Here is a 26,768-nt window from a genome sequence, read left to right as displayed (position 1 = left end):
CATTTTTCTCACGGGTCAGGTTTACCTATACCCCATTCCTCTTCCCCTGAGCATTTTTCTCTGCGGTTTTTTTAAGTGGCCTTTCCTGGCAGTCTTTGCTCTTTCTGACAGGAAACACAGCTTTACATTTATTCAGGTGCAGTAGCCTCGGTGCATCTGATCTTACAGACAGAAAAGGTAGATGGACAAAGCCCTGGGTGATCCCAAATTATACTGTATTGGTCCTTGTCTGGTGACGCAACACTTGTCGCCTCCGGGGAGCCCAAGCCTCAGCTGAGCAGTGCTCCGGGAAGGGATGAAGGTGCAGCACAAAGGGGCCGACCACACTGAGAGGGTGGAAAAATGCCTCGCGTATTGAGTGTGCCCTTAGTGGGCCCTGCGGAGACTGTGAGCCTCTTTCCTCCAACCTTTAACATTAGGAGGTACTATTTCTCATCTCCTCCCCAAGCCTTGAGGTAAGCAGGAGAGGGAAAGACTGGTGAAGAGGAAAGAAGAGAAGACTGATCCCAGGGCATCCCACTGCCTTGCTGGAAATCTGGGCACACCACACAGGGGGAGAAGGTACTGGGGATGGAAACATTCTAGGAGTTACCATCTGGCAGAGACTAAACTATCGGCTGGTGAACCCTTTCCTAGGAATGAATATATCATTTAATTACATAAACTTCAAATTGCCTCAAAGCTGTCTTTATTGCCCCTAGTTTCCAAATAACCATTTATTCTCGAGTTGATCCTACTAGTTCTTTCTTTTGTAGAAGTTCATTTTTAAAGGCAATCATCACTTAACGAAAATATTTATTCTAAAACTCTTGATGTGAAGATGAGTTAAGCAATGGGTTAAGAGAGATTAACATCAAATTCCTAAATTAAAGTGACAATAATATAAAACATCAAATAAAGAATAAGACTAAATATTCAAAAGAAAAAAAATGTTTGAGAGAAATCTTTTACTTGTAAGTAACAGGGAAACCTCCAAGGGACACTATTTTATACTTAAACCTCAATTAAAAATAGAATTTTTCAGGAGGCTCGGTGGAACCTCCCTTATGTGGTGTAACCCAAATGTCTAGAGAAATCTGAACGTTAATTGTTTTCTTTTTCTCCATCCAATCAACACTTTCCACTTCCACTAAATAGACAAATTATTCAATAAATGGTGCCAAAATAAAGGGATACCAGTTTGGGAAAAAATATGGCTGAATGTCTATGTAAAATACCTTGATTACAGAGGGAACAAACTACAGATGTCAAAAAATGAGAACATGCTCACATAGTTATTTAATTAAGAAGAACTCACAGTAAAGGAAGATGCAATAGAAAGTGTGGTTCACTTAGACCGTGCTGGGATCCCTAAGACACTGTAGGAGGCCTAAGATGTTTATAGAACAATCGAAGGAATCCCCGGATGACGCAAGAATTCATATCCCCGAAGGCTGTGAATTAGGGCCAGAGCCCTGGGACGTGGATTTCCTCCATTCGGGTTGCAAACCACCCTAGCTGTATCAAGGTTCACTGGCAGTGATTAAAGTGGGGGTGAGCAAACTCACACCCAAAAAATTCACCAAAATCCCCCAAAAGCTAGCCAACTCCCTGAAAACACTTATCAAAGACTTGCTAGAGCTAAAAGGAAAACCTTGTGAACAAGAGTGTTACCCTGTTTAGGGGCTCCGGCAGAATTTCTGCTTGGCACAGTCTCTATGAGGAAGAATTTGATGACTCGGTTTTTCAACTCCATCATTCCTGTCTTTCATGATCTCCCCCTGGAAATAATGCCTTAGCTCTTCTCTAGTCCCCACTCCCCTTAGGCCCTGTACTCCCTCACAGAATTCATGGATCACTTACGCAGCGCCTTCCTCTGTGGACTCCCTGTGAGTAGGCAGGCTGCACAGGTACATATGTGTACATGTACAGTGTTCTGTGTTAATAACATGGCTGCACCGTGTGCAACATGAAGATTGAAACAGAAAAAAGAATGCTATTTGTTCTCAGTATGCATCCGTTAGCTTTTGTTGTTATACTTGTTAATGCTACTGAAAATGCCTTCTTTCTCTCTTCTCTGTGCTAACATATCAGAATATGTATAAGACAATGGCCATGGAGGATTATTAATCTTAAAACAGTGCTTCTAATAGCTATCGCTTCAGCCTTTAATGCAACTGGAACAAAATGGATTTGTTTGTCAAGTTTGGGGGGAAAAAGAAAAACTGTAAGTGTTAGAAAGCATGGGTGAAATTATCCATAACCTTGGAGTAGAACAGCCTAGCCAAGCAGAACACAAAAATGAGGAAGCTATAAAGGAAAGGTCCAATGACACTTTTACAACACAAACGTATACCTCTACTGCTTATTATTATTATAGGTTTATATAGTATTTAGGGGAAAATCTTAAATGAATTACCTCAACTTTTTTCAACTGAATTATTTAATTACCATCCTAATTCCTCTTCCTTCACAAAGAACACAAGGAATTCTTTGCTGGTCTATCTATATGATAGAATTCATTGCTACTGTAAAATGGAGGGAAAAGCTGAACTAAGAAATGAAGAAATGGGACAGTTTTCCAACTTCATCTTCTTTGATCTATTCATTAATCTACCACTTAATGAAATATGTTGTTTTCATTAAATCCCCATATTCAGTGAGATATAAGCATAAAAGCATTCCAAATCCAAATAAATTAGTTTAGTACCATCTATCTCTTTGTTTCCCTCCATTAACGCAGGGATAGATCCTAAAGATACTGAGAGAATGTAGTAACAGGAATAAAATAAACTGTTCATTAACTTTCATTCCTTTGGATTTTAGCACAATTTTATATCACTTAATTTTTTCATGGACACACAAGTCATTTTAATTTGCACTATCCTACATGAAAGGCTAAGAAACTCAGTTTCACAGAAAAGTTCTCACAGTTTTTACTCATTTTTTTCTTCTTTTCTGCTATATATGTACCTTATAAATTACACGGAGTGGGACTTTTTTCAAAGAGTCTAAACTGGGTGAACCTTCATAAAAATTTTTTAAATTTCAGAAAAAAGTCAGTTTAAGTAGCAGTGAGGGGAAAGGAAATCTGGCTTTTACTATGCTACCAGTAGAAGTGGGATGCTTCTAGCGCTGTGCTAGGACATGTTAATGCCTTATCTCATTTAGTTTTCATTATAGCCATAAATGTAGTTATTTAATTGATATTATTTTGGGTGAATTAACTAAGGCTCAGCTTAGTGAATTAATGGCTAACAACTGAAAGGCTGGCCTTTCAGCACTGATCTATATGGTTCCAAGGATAGAGAGTGAAAGGGAACAGATTTAAAAAGAGGGAGAGAGAATAAACAGATTTGAGGATTTGGATTTAAAAGTCTTCCACTCAAATGCCTTCTCCATTACCTGATAAAACTGTGTTCTTATTTGCAAAATAAAGATACTAATACAGCCAATTTATGAGGTTATTATGAGTCTCAAATAAGGTAATGTTTGTGAAAATCACTTTGTAAACCACATAAAAATTTTGTATAGAAATGATCACAATGAGGCTTCTGTACACACACACACACACACACAAAAGAGCACTTGATAAGAGAATTAAAATGCTTCAGATAAACTATGGAGAGAAACACAGATGATGGCAGAAATGATATATAATGACATAATAGATGAAATAACAGAAAAGAACATCTTACTGAATTACAATAAATTGTTTATACAATTCTGAGAGTACATTTATCTCTGGCTCTTTAGTTTCTTATATTTGGTAATGGGAATGATCAAATAAAACACCCAGTAGTTTAATTTTAAAAAGGAGAAAAAACTAGGAAAGCTTAAGTGAAAACAGAAAGTCATAAAAGATAGAAAGCACTAAAATCTAATCATGGAAATAGTTGGGGATCAAAATACGCACCTGTAACACATTTCAGGGTCATGATTGCTAGAATGAACTATTTTCTAGATGCTGAAAAATCACTTTACCTTCTGAAGTTAAACTTTACTGTAATTTGAAACGAAGAATAGTCCATCTATCAAAGATGGAACTGACCCATCATCACTTGGTGGAGGTGTGCATCAGCTGGATGGACAGGTCCAGCAAAGGTAGCATACACAAGTCAAACACGGCTGCCCCTTTGTAAATGCACAGAATAAACTGTACAAGGAGATAGCAATTCTTTATAGAGAAAACTGTATTTCTTAGTAGATAAAGTTGATTCCTGAAATTAACTTGTGCAGAGTATATAAATAGAAGCATCTTTGCAGGGAGGGGACACTGATGAAGACGGTTGTTGATCTGGAATCGGAGGAAGAGTTAACTCATCTATGAAGTAATTTGAATAAAAGCTCTTACTATTCCATAACTCCCAAGTGCTTTATAAATCTCTTTCCCAGGAAGGATGACAACTTATCTAGCCACTTAGACAAATCCAATCAAATCTGAAAGGCCATGCTCTAATGAGAAGTGAAGCATTTGGGAAAATATGTTCAAAAGGTCATATGGCCTGTATGGCCAATTATCTTGGAGAAATTGCTGTTTGCATAGATACCATATTTAAAAATTTTCCAAATTGTAAGAACAAAATGGAATAACTTATCTTTTCCATCCTTATAACCAGAGAGCAAGTCTAAAATCCACTTTTGATCAAGGTGTGTGCATATAATAACTTTAGGGTTTTAAAACACCTTCACTATTCACTTTTATTATTAAAAGCTACATAGACTTTTTGGCATTTCCCTCATATTTTATGCTATTATTTCAAATATTTATGTTTTAGGCATCTAGGCATAAGTATCAACTCCTTTTTGTATCTGTTTATTCATCCCCCAAATAGGGATAACAATAGTACTCATACTTTTGAGGACTAAATGAGCAAGTACATATGAAATACTGGCATTTGGTAGATGCTCAATAAATTTTGATTATAAAACATTGTATTACAAAATTATTTAAAATAACATAATACAAAATGATTTAAAATAGCATAACCTCATGCCAGGTACTCTAATACCAGTATATACACATATATACATACCAGTATACATACACATGTATATATGTGTGTGTATTTGTGTGTGTGTGTATACATACACACCTATGTACACAAAATATTTTAATGCTCCCAAGTATTCAGACATCTGTGGGCAAATAAAATTAACAAAGCCTTCTTCCCAGATAACTGTGTGACATTCAGAGCCCTTCCCACTATTTCTGGGCATATGCAAAGGAGAAGTATCTCCATGTACCTATTTGATGTTTGTCACAGTTTTCTCTGAACAGCTGTCCCAGTTCTGTGGCCGTCACTGCTTCCTCACTGCCCTTGTCTCAAATATGAATACAGCCCTCCTTCTCCTCATGCCGTGGGGCAACGTTGTTACAATATTGTTGTAATTACAGAAGGTTTAAGGAAAGGTTGGAGAAAAAAAATAAACAAATGAACACTTTAAAACCTAACAACTCAGTACTCTTACAGTGGCTTTAATCAGACATCTCTGCTATGGAGTCACTTGGTGGTTCCCTCTCCTAAGCTCCATCAGCCACCACATGGCTATATTTCTGGGGAGGCTTTCTCACATCTGTTCACTTCCCAGATTCTTCCAGGGCACTGCCTCTCCCCAAATTATAAGCATCTGTGGACAAGTTAAAAAATTCTAATACTTTATTATCCAAAAGACTTTACCTTTCTTGTGACATAATCCCTCTTTCCAACAAAGCCTGAAGGTGCCATTCACATTTAAAATGTCTTTCTAAACAAAAACCTTTCTGTCACACTATAGAATGCAAAAACATCTGGAGCTTACAATGTAACATTGCTGTCCAACTGCATCTATGACTATAAATAAAGGTGCTAATTGATGGGTTACAATTTACTTTCAGTAGACACAAGGTATAAAGATGTATTAGCATATGAGTGATGCCTACAATTACAGAGTTACATATGTGAGGCTCAGTGGTGTGGGGAGCAGAGTAAAGAATTTGAAATCAGAAAACCTGGAAGTACATCGAAGCTTCTCTATTACTAGTCCATTAGTAACTCATTTAGTCTAAGGCTTATTCTGAATCTCTATAAAATGAGGATGAAAATAACAGCCTATCCTACTTCTAAGTTTCTTTGAGAAAAAAACAAAATATTGGGATGGAATCTTAAAATTCAATTGCAGTTTACAATTGTAAATTATTATGATTATTATTAACCACATTAGCACACATATTATACCTTAATTCCATTTGGCATCTGGAATAAAAATCTAACATTTCATCCAATCAGTTTATATACCAAATTATATATGCATAATCAGACTTTGCTATAATTATTCTTTTAAGAAAAAAAATCAATGAATTATGAATGACAGCTGTAACAGAAATTACACACACATACATATAAAATCAGCTTCTACTTTGTTTTGAATTTAATCTTTAAGAGCTAGCTTAAATTCTAATCAAAAGAAATTGTGAAAAGAGATTTAAAATGAGACTTAGTATACTGCTAATAGGAAAAAATAAGAGTTGCCACAGAAATAGATAATATAACAAATGCTAGTAGCTTCCACATAGAGCACATATTTTACTAGTTCTCATTACTCTGTTAAATCTTGATGAGACCAGCTGAGGAAGGAAAAATAAGGTAATCCCCAGGTAGCAGAGTTGGGATGTGGAGGGCTCAGAAAGTTGTAGCATACAGATACATGTAACAACACTTGTTGCTTGTTTAGATGTTGGGAAGGAGAAGAGATAGGGGTAAATCTAGTTGGGGAAATGTTGGGTGGATATAATGAGTGTCCAATCTATAACTGAATCCAGAAATCTGAATTGGACATTCATTGTGATATAGAAATAATCAAATAGAAGATAAAGACAAAAAAGGAAATAAGATTATCTTAGAATATCATATGGGTCAAGGACATATTCTTGGAAAAGAGCATTGTTTAAGAGACACATAAACCAGAAAAGAAATTCAGAAACAACTGTGAGCAAGAGGAGTATCAGAATTGTCAAAAGAGATATGCATGCTCAGCAGCATTAAAAGCAACTAGAAGGTTTTTCATAGACCAAGATAAAAAGGAGAGATGGAAAATAGACAAGGGAAATTGCAATTTAGCATGTAAGAGAGAGGAGGTAATTGTCTAAGTCCTCTAAGGAGATGGAGGTGATGGTCTTGAATAAGATGAACACCTCATCCTCCCAGAACTGAAAAAGCAAAGCAAAAAAAACATGAGAATATATGTGCATGATATTTTGGGGATGTCAGAAAGGATAGGAAGCTGGAATAGTTCACTCTGAAAAAATGATTTTACTTTATTTTTTCTGTATTCTTAGTATAGAATTCTGGGTTAACAAGTTTTTGTTTTTGTTTTTTCTCCTAGTACTTTGAAGATATGATTCCTTTGTTTTCTTGCTTGCACGGTTTCTAGGGATGTCTGCCATAATTCTAATCATTATTCCTCTGTAGGTAACCTGTCTTTTACTTTTTCCTCTGACTTCCTTCAATATTTTCTTTTTGTCTTTGGTTTCTAACAATTTTAATATGATATGGCCTTGTGCCTATATTTGGGTATGTATCTTGCTTGGTGCAGTCTAAGCTTATGAGTCTGTGATTTGGTATTCAACATTAATTTTGGTAAATTCTCAGCCGTTATTTCTTCAGACATTTCATCTGCCCTACTTTCTCCTTACTCACCTTCTGTGATTTTAATTATACTTATGTTTTGCCAGTTAATAGTGCACCACAATTCTTGGATGTGCTGCTATGTTCTCATTTATTCCTTCTCTCTTGTCCCTACCCCCCAATTTTTTCTTATTTTACACTTTTGGGTAATATCTGCTGACTTATTTTCAAGTTGACTGATTCTTTCTTTACTTAGCTGTGTCAAGCCTACTAAGGAACTCAAAGGCATTCTTCATCTGTGTGACTATTTTTGATTTCTAGCATTTCCTTTTGATTCTTTCTTATAGTTTCCGTATCTCTGCTGAAATTACCTATCCAATCCCATTGTTGTCAATCATTTCCATTAGTTACTTTATTAATCATACAAATTACAGTTACTTTAAATTCCTTGTCTGGTAATTTTAAAATTTGTGCCATATTTGGAATGCTTCTGTATATTGTTTTGTCTCTTTGGAGTATCTTCTTTTGCCTTTTCATATACCTCATGTTTTTTTGCTGAAAGGTGGATATTATGTATAGGGCAGTAGATACTGAGGTAAATATGGTTTTTATGCTTAAAAGTGAGCACATTTTTTCATCTGCTAGGCCTTTAGCATGAGAATTCAAATTAATGTAGTCAGGAATATGGCTGGATTTGTTTTTTGTAATGATTAACCACAATATACCACAGGCTTCTTACTTCTCTAGTGACACCATGTATTCAGGTTGTAGAATAGCCTTCTAGTCATTATTCTCTTAACTTCCACACCACTCTTATTTCTCGGCCCTCCCTCTGTACTGGGCCACAGAAAATCTGTCTCCTGAAGCTTTTGTAGCCATATTCCACTGTTATTTTTACTCCATGCTTGTTAGGATGCTGGTGGGACGTCAGGGAAGAACATTCCTTGGTGTTTTTATTTAGCCCTCCTCATGTAGGCTGTGTCCTTGGGTCTCAGGGCTGTGGCCTTTACAAGCACTCTGCCCCTCCTCCAGCTGTAGAGCTGGTCCTATACATACTTTACCCCACCCCTGGCAACACTCCTTTTTTTTTCCTGTTCCCTTCCTCACCAGTGGATTTCACCCAGTACCCTAGGTCAGCCATTCCTGTTGCTCTCTCCTTTGCAAACTAATTCTTTTATTCTACTGGGGAGATGGGTCTGGTTTCAACAGTTGCTGCTGTTCTCTTTCCCAGTCTTCCTGTGATCACCTGAGGTTGGTGGAGGAAAGCCTGATACAGGACGTTTGCCCTATATATGCAAATTCCAGCGTGTCCATGCACTTCTGCTGGCCCACTCAGCCTTTAGCAATTCATTAAAAGTTTTAACTGAATGTCCTTACTTGTTTATATGACTTCTGGTGACATCTGCCTGATGTAAACAAATGGTGACATCCTCCCTCTCCTTGACAGATGCCCATCTTTTCCCATATTAGGAGCTGGTTGATTGTCCTACAACCTCAATTCTCTGATGGATTTTTCTAAAAGTCTTGGATGTGCCATTTGCCCAGTTATTTCTTTGTTCAAAGTGTGGGAATGGAGCTCTGCAGATCTCTAGGTCTCTGAGCTTAAAGCAGAAGCCAGACAGTTCACTCCAGAATCCTTCACTATTCCAAATTAAGTGAAGTTACTTTCTGGGAATAATAGAAGCAATAGGGATTTGGTGAGAATGGTGTTAGTTTGGATTCATTGATGACTCAGTGCCTTTGAATATTTTTAGTAGAATAGGAGTACTGCCAGCTGAGAGCTGACCCTAATATTTTCTAAGGTCTTAATGGAAAAACCTGGAAGAGGGACAGGAAGTGTTCCTTTAAAGGGAAAGATTTTGGTCCAGCTCTGTGGAAAGATTTCTTATTTGATTTAACAATGGCCAGGCTAAAGTCCTTGCCTGAGACTGCTCTGCATAATACTGCAGATGAACTATGCATGTTGGCAGAGTCGTACCTTTGTAAGTAATTATATTTACTTAGACTTAGAATGAGATATTTCTCCTGGGTCCTGGTAGAGTCCAGAGCATAGACACCAGCTAAGATACAAGAAGAAAGCATTTTACTGTGGGGAGATAAGCAAAGCAACAAGGAGATATGTCAGTGACTGAGGAGAAAGACCTTGGTAATGAGTTTTTCCTGTAAATTACAGAAGTGACCATTTCTTATATTCAGTTTTAGGGTTTTCTTTTCTGCATTGTATTTTCCTTGTCTCATGTTCAGGATACAGTAAAGTCTGGTTGCAATTTAACAGTCTGGAATTGGTTTTGCTTCAGGAAAGTAAGGAAGAAACCATACTTAGTCCATACTTGGGCAAAACAGTTCTGAGGTTTCTGCATTACTGGAGCAAAGAAAGACAGGCTTGAAGCAACCACAGGTAAGCTGCCAGGGTCACAAGGGTGGCAATCAGCAGAGAAGCTGAGATCTCATTGGAATGTAAAGAAACTTAGATTCCTTTAAAGCAGAGCCACTCAAAGTATTACAACCTTTCTTCTACCTCTCCCTTGGCAACATGAGTGGTTAAAGTAAAAGGATTAATGTGTAAAGCAGCAATAATTTTAAATAATGAATTCTTTTGATTCTCAGTAAAGTGAGGACCTTTTCAGTCCCGTGCCTTCTTAGAGGTACCAAATGCCCAAGAGAGACAGTGCTTTTGCCCAGCTGGCAGAGACTTAATGAGCACAGTTCATTAATTAGGATCCTGTTTTTGTTCTGGGTGGAAAGGAGAGTCATTTGTTAGTTTAAGAGGACCTATATACTTTGACTGCAAGTGTCATAATATGAAACCTGTTCTGAGAAATACACGATCTTGGAAATACAGTGATAGTCTTAGAGTTTTAAGAAATGTCCCCATTCATTTAATTTACCCTCCACATTTTACAGATGAGTAAAATATAGACCAGCAAAGTAATTTACCCAAGGTCACATATTGGCAACACTGAGGTGTTGAAATTCAGGTGCAGGATCATTTAATGAATGATGTATGTTACTTTAATGAAAATACACAACCTTGGTATGAAATGAGTACATGTCATACTATCTGTTAATCTTCCTCATTTATGTCTACATACATATTATAAACAAATTTATAAATGTAATAGTGATAAGTTAAAAATTATAAATTAAAATACTCAAGATTCTTGTAACTCATAGTATGGTATTAACAATACACATTTAAAGAGCTGTGAATACTTGATTAGATGCTTGAAAGATCCTGATATAAAACCATCTCATTATCTGCTCAGAAAAAACTATCTCAACAGTAGGAAACTATCAGAAAGTTTTAATTGACATCTGTTCTGAATAGACAACAGCACTAACCATGCAGCTCATGCTCCTTCCTCTCTGACTACTTTTTCTACAATTATTTCATTTATTTTGGGTGAGGAAATACATGTTCTGAATCCCAGCATGAGTTATAAAAATTTTTTTACTTTTTCAGCCTTGATATGCATACATACTAGTGATTTCTCATCTTTCTTCCACTCCCTTTTTCATCTTTGAATGTCCCTTCAGGGACAATTGTTTCTGAGCAATGTCTAGGTCTCTCTTATAACGATTCATATTATATTTAAATGTAATCCTGTTGATAAATTAGTGCAATGTAATGGTCTCTTCCAGAAAAATACATGTTGGGCATTTAATATTTTAGAGTATCTGCAGTAAGCAAAGATAAAGACCTCTAAAGTTTGTCACTTTTTGTTTTGAATTAGTTTGTGGAAAAGATGGTTTCTGTTGTGTCACTGTAGTGTTATCATTTGTGTTCAATAGTTGTAATACATTTGGTTTTTAATGTTCAGTGAGCTTTGAATTCTCTACAAACCCTAAATCCTAACCTGGAAAAAATTGATGGAATGTTAACTCTCTGAATTTCTGAAGTACGATTTTGTGCAGAGCTCCATAGGGTATGACTGTTGTAATGCAGTCAAATAGTTGATGGGGGCTTAATAAATACTGTTGACTGAATTCAGGATGCTGAAGGCTACAAACATGGCCTAATCATTAAAACAGAAGCATTATTGTGCAAACGGAAGTCTGGATTGCTACGACAGTATGAATGGGAGAGAGAAGCGCAGATATGACTGTAAGAGAGTCATAAACTAAATGCGCTTCTTATTCCTAGTCCTTGTGCTCTAAATGGGGCTGTACCCCCAATTCCATGCGTATGTTACCTAACCTAGGCAATAGAAGGAACTGGAAAACAGGGTCAGGGGCTCTAACAACATAATCATGAACTATTCTTGGCCTTGGCAACATGGCTTTTAATATACACAACTTAGTGAAACATGTGAATTAACAAGAATGACCTTTTCCAATGATAAAAGCAATCTCTGTATTGATGGTTCAATATAATTTAAAAAATCCTTAAGACTTAAATTACTTGGTACAGAACATATGATACCATTAAATATTCCATAACATTATTTTGGAGTGTTTTTGGCTTTTTATTTTGTTTTGCAATGTACTTTCAATACTGTTTTCTCATTTTACCCTTGAAACAATCATAGACATATTGAAGGCATTTAATAATAACCTAACCTATTTATGGTTTTCTCACCGCTTTCCCCCACCATGTCAGAGATACAAAGTGGCAAAGCCAGGACTGTCAGTCAGGACCTTGGGACCATCCCCCATGTTGCCCTTGAAAGCATTAGTCTTGGGAAAACATGTTAGTAATTTTAATTGAACTCGATTTTACCCTTCAGAATCCTTGCCACTGCAATAGAAAAAAAATTATATCTAACCATAGTCTTAAAAATAGAGTCCTTGTTTTAGTTAAAAACAAGAATCCTAGTAAGCAAATTTATTTTCTGGAGCAATATACTAATAACGGAAGACTCCACCAAATTATTATGCTTTTCTTCATAATTTCATTTTGTTATAGAATGATGCTGTCTACAGGAATCATTCCTTAATATTCATCATTAATCTAATAAGACACCTCGCCATTTTATGTATCTTTGGTGTTTATATTGTTAAATATAACATATGCCATTATTTCTTAGAAATAATCATTCAACTCCAACTTGAAATTGTCCAAAAATGAAACAGCAAACACCTCAAAGTATCAAAGAAAGTGGAGGCTTTCCTAAGGCGACAATGTAATGATAGGCTCTGACCACTAAAAGTGTCGGGTGATTGATTTCAAAGCAAATGGCTGGTGATCAGTCTCTATTCTTTCAGACTTTTCCTCCATACTCACATTCATTTACACTCTCAGCTTTTCTTGTACTATTGTTGATTATCTGAGAAAAATCCTTTTAACCATTCTAAAATAATCTATATTTCTGCAACAATGAGCATAATTGACAATTATGGCACATTATTCACAGCTCAAAATATCTCTGCCAAGCAAGATACCCGCAATGTGATGGACAAGAATACAGGGAGATGGGACTTCAGACTCCCTGGAGGAATCAAAGATTAAAGTGGGACAGACTGGGGTGGTTAGGGTCAGAGCAGGGTAGGAAGATAAAATAATAAAAAAGAAAATTATAAAAAGTATAAATTCAGCTACTATCAAATGCTCTATTAGGTTAGAGGCCATATGTATCTTACTTATCATTACATACCAGAGCCTAGCATAATTCCTGACACATAGTACCCATTTGAGAAACATTTACTGAATTTTGTAAAGAAAAAATCATACAAGCAAGAAGGCAGGAATAATAGCCAAAGGAATGAAACCTCTGGAACTATAAGTCTCCATTTCAGTTCGTTGCTAATAAAGACATAAGCAAGGATATTACTTTGGTTTTGCTTTGCTTTGTACCTTGTAGTTTTCAGAGTATCTTTACCTGTGGAATCTCCCCTGACCTTCTTTGAACCCTAATGAGTGACTACAAGTGAAAAATCCAGTTTCCATATACTTAACTTATTGGGATTCTAAGCTGGGACTACTGACCAGTTGTACCTTATACGATGGCTGATACAGTAGAGAGAAGACACCAGTCTGGGAAGGGAACCATTACGTTTAACTATAAAACTCCCCAAATAATCAATCTTATGGGGTAATTTTGAAAAATAATAAATGCAGATATGTCTGCAGTGTCATACAAAATTTATCATCCTTTGCCAATTTCTTTTTGGTCTGCCCTCTCCAGGTAGGCACCGATGGAATGGAATGGCATAAATTACTTGCTCTGAGCCATTAGGGGAGCAATTGCCTCCAAAATCTCAGTATACAAACACAACTGGGGAAAAATTACTTTTTTAAAGAATAAGATAAATTTGGTTTACAAACTTGGGACATTTTTTTAAAATGTGAAAATAGGTGATTCTAGGGAGCCTGCTAGGACTATTTGTACTAATGGGTTTCTAGATCTCAGACTCCAAACTAACAGCCTATTTAGGTAGGCTTTACACTCAGTATGCAAAGAATTTTCCAGATAATTTGTGTCCTCCAGATAGCCAGAATTTGCTTCCAGTTTTGAATTAAAACTAAACAACAATTCTGTCAAAAAAGAACAGGGAATGTCAATTAAAAGACATCTGGTGAGTGAAAATTTCAGCCAAATGAAGAGCATCCAAAAAGAATTGTTAAGTCAAACAGAGGGCAATTTCAAGACACTAAATTTCCAGCGATTCTTTTTCCAACATCAAAACTAACAAATGCAACTGAGCAGAAGATATCTTGAGTCTCTCCAAAACTGGTAAGAAGAAAATGATAGAGTACTCAGAAACTGAGAATGTAATGTAAAAATGTACTACAAGATACTTTAGAATTTAATACATCAGAGAATTGATTAATGATGAGGAATTAAAGTTTATCCAGGTCATTGTTCAGATGAGAAGATTTATAAAAATTCATGAGTTCAGGGAATATTAACAAAGATATTATAAGGAAAGGTGCCTTAAAATGTTTTAAATAACCCATGATTTAAAAATATACTCTAAATATAGAAAATTTTAAGTACCTCTCCCTTAGTATATATCTTTACTTCTTACTCTTGGTTAGCACAGAAGTAGTGGCGCTGGTAGTGAGGGGGTGTAGATGGCTCAGATAATCAGGTCTGACATTTACAAACCTCTACAAGTTTGTTTAATTGGCAAATCCACTGACAGGGCAAGGTACCTTAACATCCAGTCCATTGACATAGATACCTATGTCAGTCCATTGATGTTAAGAACCAACACCACAAAATAAGAATAAGAATGAAAGAAGGGAAAGTATTTTTGAATAAAATTAAATTAGCCCATATGTCTATGAAGAGATGATTAGAACCTCAAAAATCATCAGAGGGTTCCTGTGACATAAAATCTAGAAAATAGGAAACGAAGAAAAAGAAATTAACCAGATCATTTTCTGTACTATCCATGTAAGAGAATATGTGGACTCCAGAGTATTGGTCAACATCTTTTAGGCATAAATATCACAGTGGCTTATTAAAATTATCCCTTAAGAATATCAAACTCTCACAAAAAGGAACCCTACAGTATGGGAGAATATATTTGAAAATGACACATCTGATAAAGGCTTGACGTCCAGAATATATAAAGAGCTCACACACCTCAACAAACAAAAAACAAATAACCCAATTAAAAAATGGGCAGAGGAACTGAACAGACAGTTCTCCAAAAAAGAAATACAGATGGCCAACAGACACATGAAAAGATGCTCCACATTGCTAATTATCAGAGAAATGCAAATTAAAACTACAATGAGGTATCACCTCACACCAGTAAGGATGGCTGCCATCCAAAAGACAGAGAACACCGAATGTTGGAGAGGCTGCGGAGAAAGGGGAACCCTCCTACACTGCTGGTGGGAATGTAAGTTAGTTCAACCATTGTGGAAAGCAGTATGGAGGTACATCAAAATGCTCAAAACAGACCTACCATTTGACCCAGGAATTGCACTCCTAGGAATTTACCCTAAGAATGCAGCAATCAAGTATGAGAAAGACCAATGCACCCCTATGTTTATTGCAGCACTATTTACAATAGCCAAGAATTGGAAGCAACCTAAATGTCCATCGATAGATGAATGGATAAAGAAGATGTGGTACATATACACAATGGAAATACTACTCAGCCATAAGAAAAGGGCAAATCCAACCATTTGCAGCAACATGGATGGAGCTGGAGGGTATTATGCTCAGTGAAACAAGCCAAGCGGAGAAAGAGAAATACCAGATGATTTCACGTATCTGTGGAATATAAGAACAAAGGAAAAACTGAAGGAACAAAACAGCAGCAGAATCACAGAACTCAAGAATGGACTAACAGGTACCAAAGGGAAAGGGACTGGGGAGGATGGGTGGGTAGGGAGGGATAAGGGGGGGAGAAGTACGGGGGTATTAAGATTAGCATGCATGGGGGGGTAGGAGAAAAGGGAGGGCTGTACAACACAGAGAAGGCAAGTAGTGATTCTACAACATTTTGCTATGCTGATGGACAGTGACTGTAAAGGGGTTTATAGGGGGGACCTGGTATAGGGGAGAGCCTAGTAAACATAATATTCGTCATGTAAGTGTAGATAGATTAGTGATACCAAAAAGAAAAAAAAAGGGCAGTTCCTGTGTGGTAACCTCCAATGAGTTCTACACAAGAGTATAAAGGGCATATAAAAGTGTAGGCAAAGGGTCTGTTTGTGTTTATACAGAGGATCAAAGCCTAATTGGGCTACCCCAAAAATGAACTAAGATACGATATGAAAAAAAACTTCCAACATCAGCACCCTCTGGAAGACTCATGCCAGAAGATGATCATCAAAAAACCCCAACAAAGATCCACGCACTGCTACAGCTGTAGATGCACTCATCCCACCAGTTCCTGGACTTGCCATGGGAATGAGGAAGGAGATATCTAAGCTGGCCTGTGCATACAGTAAAACAACAAATTTGACTGGATCTATACTGTTGGAACTCAATCAAGAATTAGGAGAAGTGCAAATTGTAGCGCTCCAAAATCTTACAACTACAGACTATTTACTGTTAAAAGACATAAGGGATGTGAACATTCCCCAGGAATGGGTTGTTTTAATTTGTCTGATTTCTCTCAGAATGTTCAAGTTCAGTTGGACAATATCCACCATATCATAGATAAGTTTTCACAAATGCCTAAGGTGCCTAACTGGTTTTCTTGGTTTCACTGGAGATGGCTGGTAATTACAGGTATGCTTTGGTTATGTAACTATACTCCTATTATGTTAATGTGTGTGCACAATTTAAGTAGTAGCTTAAAACCTATACATGCTGAAGTTACTCTACAATAAGATATGTCAAAGAAATAATCAATCTTCCCATGTTTTCTTCCGCCTGCTACTTCTATAGCTTTCCTTCTTCCTTCCTAATTACAACCCTTAAATAGAATTCGTGCCTCATATCAAATTTACCGAGTATCATAATTCCTCCAAGTGGTAAAGATACCTCAAGACAAATGCTGGGCATAGAAGCTACAGGGCATAAATATGCAAAGAAATAAAAAGCTAACCATTTCAAACAATAAGGCTTCTCTCTCACTTACCAACTTTACATTTCCCTGTATGGCCCCAGAAGATGACTGGTTAGTCAGAGACGGGTAAGATTCCTCAAGGGAGGAACAACCTAAAACAGGCACAGTCGCAGGGGGGTCATCAGGTGAGAAATTGGGGATCAACAGAGGTGAGGCTTAGAACCCCACCCCCCATTCTGAGAGAAATCTTCTGCATATGTGGATGTTTTATTGCCCTTGTCTAGCTTGGATTAACACATAGTCTACAGGCACACACTTGATCATCTACATTTGCTCTCTTACAACACTAAACTATGTTTTCTACCTTTATCTTGTATCTACCTACACTTCAGCATTTTATTAAAAATACTAATAATAAAGAGAGAAATGTGGTATCCACATATAAATCAAGTATAAAAATCAAATGAGTATTCATATTTGAACTGACTGTTTATAGTTCATAATGCATGAGCAAAACCAAAGGTTTCTGTGATGGCTGCCCTTGTACTGTTCACCATGTAAGAACTTATTCACTATGTAAGAATTTGTTCTCCATGTAAGAACTTGTTTGTTATGCCTCAGAAGATTGGAGACTGACGAAAATTAGGCTTGGGGTGGATTAATGATTGTGCATTGAGCATTGACTCCCCTATACAGAATTTTATTGTTGTTAACAACCATTTCATCAATAAATATGAGAGATGCCCTCACACACACACAAAAAAAAAAAACAAAAAAAACAATATCGAACTCTCTGTTATAGATAGAATATTTGTGTCCCCAAAATTCATATGTTGAAGCCCTAAACCCCACCATGATAGTATTTGGAGACGGGGCCTTTGAGAGGTAATTAGTATTAGATAAGGTGATAGGGGAAGGCCAGGAAGAGAACTCTCACCAGAAACTGAACAGGCCAGCACCCTGGTCTTGACTTCCCAGCCTCCAGAACCATGAGAAATAAATTTCTGCTATTTTCAACCTACTCTGTGGTATTTCATGATGGCAGCCCAAACAGACTGATATCCTCTTTTGCTCTAATGCCTTGATTTTACATTTATTTGGAAACTGATCTTCAATTTTATATATCAACAGGCACAGACCTAGAATCATAAGAACTCATAACAGATAGGAAATGGAACTCTCTTCTAATTTAACCACCCATCTTATGTCGGAATCTCTTACGTGATACGGAGAATGACCAAGTGGTCTTGGAAGCTACACTTGAAGCCCTTTAGTGAGGCAGATGCACTTCATTTCCAGGCATTTCCATATGATTCATTTCTGGGCCAGATACCACTACTCTGCTCAACAACAGCAGAAAAACATCTGTAAACCTCAAGATAGAATTTATCAGGTAACTACTACGTGACAGTTGTTTTCACCTTCATTATGATATACATGTTCTTTTTATGGATAAAGATACCAAGGCTCTGGAAAATTTACTGAACTTTAAAAAAAATTACTTAATTACTGGTTTATGAAAGGTCAGATCGTTCAGCACTAGTGGAGCTGAGGATTGAATCCAGGTCTCTGAAATAAAAAAATGATTCTTTTTCACTGTACCAACTGTCTTTAAACTATTTTGATTACACAGTCCTATCAGTAAAAAATATTTTGGATGTATTTTCCATATTCATGTTCCGATTACACACATGTACTACTTATTGTACATTTATCAAACATACACAAAAAGCTGAAATTTGAGAGAAAAAAATGACATTAAAAGGTAAATAGAAATAGAAGGCCTAATTCTTTCTGATTCCCAAGCTGCAGATGGCTATGCCTTATTACATTGACTCCCTCATATCAGGAAGACAGTAAAAAGCTAGATCGATGAAAGCACAACACAATATTGAAAAATGCTGGAACCTAATGTTGGGAGATCATGATGATCATTCCCAGTAGAAAGAGTAAATCTACTATTTTAAAAATTATTTTCAACAGAAGTACAAGAGGCTACAGTTAAATCTTTCAACCTAAGAAAAGTCATATTTAACCTAAGAAATGTCATTATTTCAATGGAGAAATGCCAAGGAAAACTTGAATTGTGTCTGTGATGCTGGGGTCCTTTCCCCTGGAGACCAATGGGTCAGAGTCAACAGAGCTAACGGTGGTTGCTAAAGAGCTGAAGCAGTCCCGACCACTGTAGAAAACTACACTATTTAATTAAAAGCAGAGTTGTTACTCCAGCATTTTTTCATAAAATTTTCTAACAGCCTTAGAAAGGATACTCCATATTAATTACTCTGTCTTTCTGTCCTGAATTGCTGTGTTATGTAGCTGGAAGGAAAAAAAGAAAAAGAAAGATCCTAGATATTGACCACTAAATGCTGCCCCAGATTAAATTAAATAACTTCATGAAAACATATTTGAGGCAAAAGAAGGCAAGCTTTACATGCAGAAGTTAGTTGGTCCATTACAGTTCAGAAGAGTCAACAGAAATAAAGCATCTATCCTATGTGGGATTTCTCTGCTATGAAATTTAATAGTAGTTAATACTTGAGTTCTTCACCAAGCCTCATTTTACCAATCACGGTTTTGAGATAGGATGGTTTTATGCCAAAATTTTTAAGTCTGTAATTGTTGTACAAATGAGGCTTGTTCAGTCCCGTTAAAGGAAAAGACAAAACAACAAAATTTGTCCCCAACTTCCACATATGGCAAAGACATTTCTGAAGGTTAGCACAGAAAGAAAACTGTTTAATCTCTGCCCTCTCAATATGTGGACAAACCAGCGCCCAGAAAAAACAAATGGGATCTTAACACACTCTAAGGGGTGTAAAACTCCAAGCAGTCACACAAGAACCTTTATAAGCCCTGTGAAAATGAGATGTCAGTCCAGTGAGACGTGACTTAAAAATCTTAAGAAGATCAAAGCCTAAATACCACAACATATGGGAGAATCTGCTGCTGCAGCCCTTCATATTAGAAATGGCTACTTTAAGGGTTATCTCCTAGATCAAGGTTTTTTATTTTCTTCTCTTCCCTTTTCTTTTATAATAATTATTATTAAATCAGGAAATCCAGAATTTATAAAGAAGCAGATGCTATCTAAAATGATCACCTTTTTTTATTATGACAGTTTTTATTTCTTTTTCCTTTAGTGCCTAATTTTTATAGAACTTAATCTGGACAACATGATTTTTTCCAACATTTGTATTTGTTGGTCACTTGAAAGAGGTTAGGGTATAAGAGATTAGTATTTTTTTTTAAATCCCAGCTTTGACTACAATTTAGGAGTCACAGAGAGGAAAGAATGCAGTTTCTCTGACTTAAAAGTTACGGAGTCTAGGGCAATGCTAAAGACAGAATTCATTGAAGATCTTTGATGTACCAAGCATTGTATGTTGACAGCATTTCCACATCAGCACCTAAACACTGGAGTCCGTAACTTGTCAAATACCCCATTGCTGGAAAGTTAAGAGCCAGATTTTAAATGCAGTTCTGTATGATTTTTAAAGCCCACGTTTTTTTCAATTATCTAAGCTACCTCTCAGACAAGTCATTTCACCTCCCAGGCCTGAATCTTAATTTCCTTATCAGTAAAATAAAAGGGTTGAGACAGAAGATCTTTAAGTTCTTTTCCAACTGTAAGAAATAATAAATTATATCAGAAACTATAAATTATGTATGCCCTGTAAAATTTGGTGGAACCATTTTTATGAGAGATAAATTTTAATACCATGTATTCTAAAAACAAGTGATACAGACAGTTGAAACAATTATGTAAGTCAGGAATGCATTGCTTAAATTATTTGCCTCCTGTCATTTTCTTTTTGAATTAAAATTTGTTGGCTTCCTTCATTGTCATATATAAATTTGTGAACCATAATAGCAAAATTTTTAATATCTCATATATGTATAATAGTAACAAAGGACTGGTTTTAAGATATTTTAAGTTTGGTTCATTTATTATAAAAATCTGCAATGTAAGTTCATCCTAATATAATGTTTAATAATATTAATGATTTTCAACTCATTTGAACATTTTCAATTTAATAAGTAGTACAAGCACTTTGATATACTATAAATTAATATAATTCATGCCATTTGACTCACAATTTTTAAGAAAATATTCAATAATTAATAAATTTTAAAATTATATATTTTATTTGGTTTAGGAACTCATATGTTAAAGTACAGATCAACACATTATAGCATCAAAAATAATGGGGAAAAAGCCTGCTTTTATGAACCAGAAAAGTTTCTAATAAATCAATCAATGTTGGTCCTGTTTTCCTTAAACATGATGAAACAAGTGAATATGCTTCAGGCTGCTACTTCTAAGCAGTTTGTCTGCATAATATTTTCCAAGAATCAATGGTCTTTCTTTCCAATAATGAAAAAATAATTAGAAATAATTGTCACTATATTTCCCTCTGTTTAACCTCATGAGCTCTTACAGATATATTGGAGGTCCTGTGTAATTTTAAGTAGGCACATGCAACTTTAGATCTGGTAAAGATAGCTTGGGGCCAAACCTGCAGGATTTTAGAAAATGTTTCAATATAAGTGTCCTTTTATTTCCTATATTTAATTAAAAATCTATTTGGTGTATATATTTAATAATTAATTTATATTTCCCAGTCCATCTATTTTGTAGATTAAATATAACTGCTCTCCTGATTCCTGTACCTTAAAATATACCAATCTCAACAGCCTTAGACTCAAGTTTACCCTTTCCCCATTCCCTCCCTGGTGTTCACCAAGTAGTCTGTATCTCAGTAGAGTGACCGCATCCATCCTGCGGTAAATTAGAAGCCCAGGAGGCAACTTCCATACTTTCCTCTCCCCTACACCCCAAATCGAATCCAGTACCATATCTAAAGCCCTGTCATTTTTTTCCTCCTAAATATCTGCTAACTATGTTCAGTTTTCTCTATCTCCCTACCATTGCCACCAATGGGTTAGTTACTCCAGCCTCTGTTCTTGACCTTGAAGTTACCACTTGCCGTGCAATAGTCATTGCACATCATGATAACTGCCGGGAAGCCCCTCCACTCCTACTTTGCCTTACTGGGTGAACTTACCCTGTGGGTGACAGCGCTCAACCACCTTTCTTGCAGAAGTCCTGCCTGACCTCCCTTGCTGAGTCTATTACATTCTGTCATTTTACTGTGAAGCTTAGCTCAGCAGGTATCACAGCTCATTCATCCACTCGTTCCTTTAATACATAAATATCTGCTTTGTGAAAGGCATTATTCTGAGGATACAGTGGGGAATAAAAAAAACCACACCCGCCTCTTCAGGAAGCTTACAATTAAGATAGAGAAAGATATAAATGAGGTCAAGTTGAAGGATACTTGCCTTATGGAAAGAGATACAATGGAGAACTGTTATTTTACACTTATTTGTAGATCCGTTGAGGATTGCCTGTCTCCCACAGTACACCGTGAGGGCTGTAGCCATTGGGACCATGCCTCTTGTTTGTATTGGTCACATGCCCAGTTCCTCCTTTTTTACCCACCACAACTACAAACTATATTCCAAAAGTAGCAAAACATTACTTTTAATAAAAAGTGGTTCATATATTTTTGTAGCTAAAATTCTTCATGGATCCCTCCCACATAAAGGAATAATTCAAAGCATTATTCATTAAGAAAGAGACACTACACCAGGTCATGCATGTGAGGAAAAAAATATGAATATTGATTTAAGTGTTCAGGAATACACAGGGTGATTGTCTAAAGACGGTCTTCTTTTCCTCCTCTTTTGCATGCTGTAAGTTTTCACAATGACAGATACAAAATATGTAGAGACATGCAGGGAGGAGCAGAAGCTGCTTTAACATTTAGAATCTTCTCTTTGGATTTTCAAGTGTCATAATGCCAAAGAAAAACACTCTCATGTTCTAAATCAAATTAGTTCTTTAAACTTTCATCATCAAAAACAGGAAACATCTAGTTCTGTGTGTACGATGTTGGATTCTGCTATGGCGCAGATTTACAGGATTTGGGGGTGACATCCTTAGACCAGTGCAAAATAAACTTTTGAACCTCTAAAGTGACAACTTCTAACTAGGCAAAAAGTTTGGCTCTTTTCTCTGCTAAACAGTAATCGCATTCTTAGCTTTATTTAATTAAGTGGAAGCACTTTCTTTATGCCAGTGGATTTTCAAGAAGCTAAGAAGCAATGAAATAAGAGCTCTACTGTTTACATTTAGAAAATGTAGGCAGCTCAGGTTCTCTTAATCAGGGAAGCATGGGTCTTTCCACCAAGATGAAAATTTCTGTATTAAGCAAATATAAATAGGAAATCTAGCATCATTAAGTACTCACAGTTCCTTAAAGTCATGGCTCAGTTAATCATTTGCTTTTAGAATGTTTTCCTCCAAGAACAGGGAAATATTTAATAATGTATTTTTAATTATCCAAAATAGTCTCCCTTTGCCTTTCTACATTTTTTTATATCCCATGCCCCTAAAATTTAATAAAAGAAGGAAGCATTACGTGAATGGCTTGCTTTCATATTTAACTTATAATAAGAAAAACTCAGTAACAGAGAGGTATTTGCAGTTTGGTAATTTGTATGCAGATCACCTTCTGCTACAATGAGCAATTGTACAATGATAAAAGGAATTCCAGGCTCCATGCCACAGCCCTTTATTTTATTAAATAATCTATACAACAAACACCAACCAATAAAGCAAATGAATTTGACATTCCCACAGAGTATGCTGAATTTCCCTGGATGTTTATTAAACACAGTCAGTACTTAGTCAAAACACCAGCACAACACTGGGTATATCTTCATTTTTTAAGAAACCTTATTGGGCACACTATATGACCCTCTCCACATACTCCTGCCTTGCTCACCCTTAAAAGCTGGATGGTAATTCTATAGAAAGAATGGCCTGAGGCCATCATAACAGAACCCCTGGTTGTAACACAAAGCATTCCCACACTAGAGAAATGTGTTTGCATTTGTGGTTTCTCTGATGCCTTCAGATGAATGTTCCTATGCCACAACTACATCTGTCTGGATGCCTTTTTTCCCCTTGGGTAAATGAACAAAGGGACATGCTCTTAGAGCTTGCCTGGTGGAAATTAACAGTCTACTTTCATCTCTGCCTTATGTAGCCTTCTTTGAGTTGCTGTATTTGCTTATGCTTTCTTTCATAAGCTAATAGAAATACAAAAGTTTTCACTATACCTTAAGAACACTAAGTAATTGGGAAAGAAAGGTTCAATCTCCCTCAGGGCCCTAAGGATGTTCACTAAAAAAAAAAAAAAGAAATCTGTAAAGGAGGAAAGAAATTAGAGCTATATGACAGAGCAGAAAGCTTATGGAAGTGATATCCCATTGATCAAGCATTCATGCTATTCACTTTATATACAAACTTCCAAAATGTGATTGAAATACCTGGTGACATAAATTCAATGTATCCTTTTGGACTTCCCCAGAAAGATTGATATTTAATACATAAATTTCTTCAGTTTCAATTTTTAATCATAGATTTCTGCATGCATCCAAAAATCAGGGTGTCCAATAACATGCCAGAAGGCTTATGCAGATGAATGGTAAATCACATGAACTGGCTGAAAGAGCCTTCTCAGCAAGTGTCAACCAGGCCACACAGACGAACAAGTCTTCATTTGTTAATAAGCTGTGTACAGTCAGAGAACTGAAAGTTAACCAAGGATTTCCCAGAAGCCTGACCAGGATAGCACAGTATTAAAATCCAAAGAAAACAGTAAAAAGATACGTGTACACATTTTTAGAAAAGAAATGAAAACAAAAGGTACTTACACTCTTGCTCCGAGAAAGCAAATCACAGGTATTTCTTTTCATGGTGGTGTTTTAAGTAATTCAAATGGGCAATGGTTGTTTCCAATGTCACTGCTCTCTCACTGCCACAATTATCCACTCAAAAGCCAACTGGCATTCTGAAGAGAAAGGCAAGGAAATGTTTAATCAAGTATATGATTAACATGTGCACTTTGAAATACTGTCTTAGACAAGGACAGTAATTCTTAAATTATTCATCAAATAGGCTAAAATGTTGCTGTGTTTAAGGCAATAAAAGTACACATAGGCAACATTTCCCAAACAATTTTTGTTAAATGTAAGTTAGAGATTTCAAACACCATCTGTTTTCCATTAAATATTCAAGTCTACATTCCTAGTGGCTGAAAAGAATAGGTATAGTAGCCACAAGCTAACATTACAGGTGTGAAACAGATGCATGTTCAATTGTGTATGTGCTGATTCTCGCTGGTACAGCTTGGGACCCCCCAGGTTTCCACTGAGGGAGCTCTAAGGCAGCCTTGTCCACCACTGCAGGAATCTGACCTACATCCGTAAGCCCTCCGACAACTGCATCGTGGCCTCCTGACTCATTAGCAATACGCACAGCCCATTGAAGCCATTCCAGCAGTACTTGAGTAAACGTACTGAGTTCTCTACACTTTTGTTTCAAAGAGATTGTAAGGAATGGTTGGGAGATATAGTTTACCTAGTCAAGCAACAATTATTTCAAAGAATAATCCAGCGTAGTTGCTACTTGAATGGCATGATAGCCTCATTACCTAATCTTCATTCCTACTAACACTAACAAGGACATTCTCTGTCTTGAGTTTTGAAGAAAGAGCAAATTGAATAACGACATTTGTTGTGTTCCTTCTGATATTCAGCTATATCTGGTGTGACTTACACTTCCATAGGGCAAATCTGTGGGTGAGCTGAAGGCCTTTAGGAAAGAAGTCATTCTAGGGAAAGGGGAAGAGGCAAACAGGCTGGACCCAAACACGAAAACTCTGACCTCATAGGCAGAGGCTCCCACTGTAGGGGCAGACTGGTATTCTAACAACAGCATGTATTCTACCATTTGGGTTTATTCTAAGCTTCTTGGGACTTGGGACTGAGGTTTAGGGAAAAGTAACAGTGAACAACATCAGATGTTTATTTTGATAAGATTTGAAAAACAAAGTGCAGGGTAGTGTGAATTACACATTCAAAAAATTAACCAAACAAAATAACTATATATATTTCTAAAAAATACAAAAGGAGGGAGGACTCCAGGGAGACAGCCTGGGTGTGGGCCAGCCTGGAGGAGCCAACCCTCCACAGCAGGGCACCCCTGGGGCCCTCCGCAGCAGGGTAGAGGGGCTGTTGCCGAGCTCTCCAGCATCCTGCAATGGCCGGCTCTCAAGGCCCCAACTCGTAAGCACACGTGAGTCACTTCTCAAGACTTGGGAAAACAAGAGGAAAGCCAGAGACCTCGCAACAGCAAGATGGAGCTAGAAGCAGAGAAAGTTTATTATTGCCAGGAGTATCTCTAGATGCAATATGGGGACCCAAAGTGCAATGAGAGACAAAGGATTATTCCAGGGTTGATGAAAATGCTTGCCTAAGGTTAGAGGAAAATGCACAGTCAAATGCTAGTTGCTAGGATAAATATTGTTTTAGTGTGTATGGATGTTTTTAAGGGAGTGGTGTTTGGAGGGAAGAGCTGATCCACAAATGCAAAGTTCTCAGCTAGTATACTCCAGGAATTTAGCTACCTTTACTCACTAGTTATAATGTCAAGCATATTATAAATTGTCAGAAAATGTGGAATTATGTTATGTAGCTAGATCAATTTAAGGAGTGGTCAGAAATAATACAAACTGTGAACTAAATATTCCACACCTAGGAAGAAAAAAGAAAATCAACTAAATGCTATAGGAAGCTTACACACTGTCAGAGAAAAACTCATTCAAAATATTTAATTATTCATTCAGTATT

General features: G+C 36.6%; 1 protein-coding gene across 2 annotated transcripts in view; it reads right to left on the bottom strand.

The window, feature by feature from the left end:
• The window catches only part of LOC130678902 (cAMP-specific 3',5'-cyclic phosphodiesterase 4D-like), a 477,031-nt gene that overhangs the window by 129,195 nt on the left and 321,068 nt on the right, over positions 1 to 26,768 (bottom strand). For both annotated transcript variants that reach the window (XR_008994934.1, XM_057495052.1), the window contains exon 2: positions 24,792 to 24,928. Coding sequence is in view for 1 of the 2 variants with exons in the window: in XM_057495052.1 (XP_057351035.1) it covers positions 24,792 to 24,833 (42 nt within the window). In the remaining variant the exon portion in view is untranslated. The remainder of the gene's footprint in view (positions 1 to 24,791; positions 24,929 to 26,768) is intronic.

Source organism: Manis pentadactyla, chromosome 2 (genome assembly GCF_030020395.1).
Source record: "Manis pentadactyla isolate mManPen7 chromosome 2, mManPen7.hap1, whole genome shotgun sequence".
In the NCBI taxonomy this organism is placed as follows: Eukaryota; Metazoa; Chordata; class Mammalia; order Pholidota; family Manidae; genus Manis; species Manis pentadactyla.
Note: the sequence above shows the minus strand (reverse complement) of the source record. Positions and strands in the feature narration are given on the sequence as shown.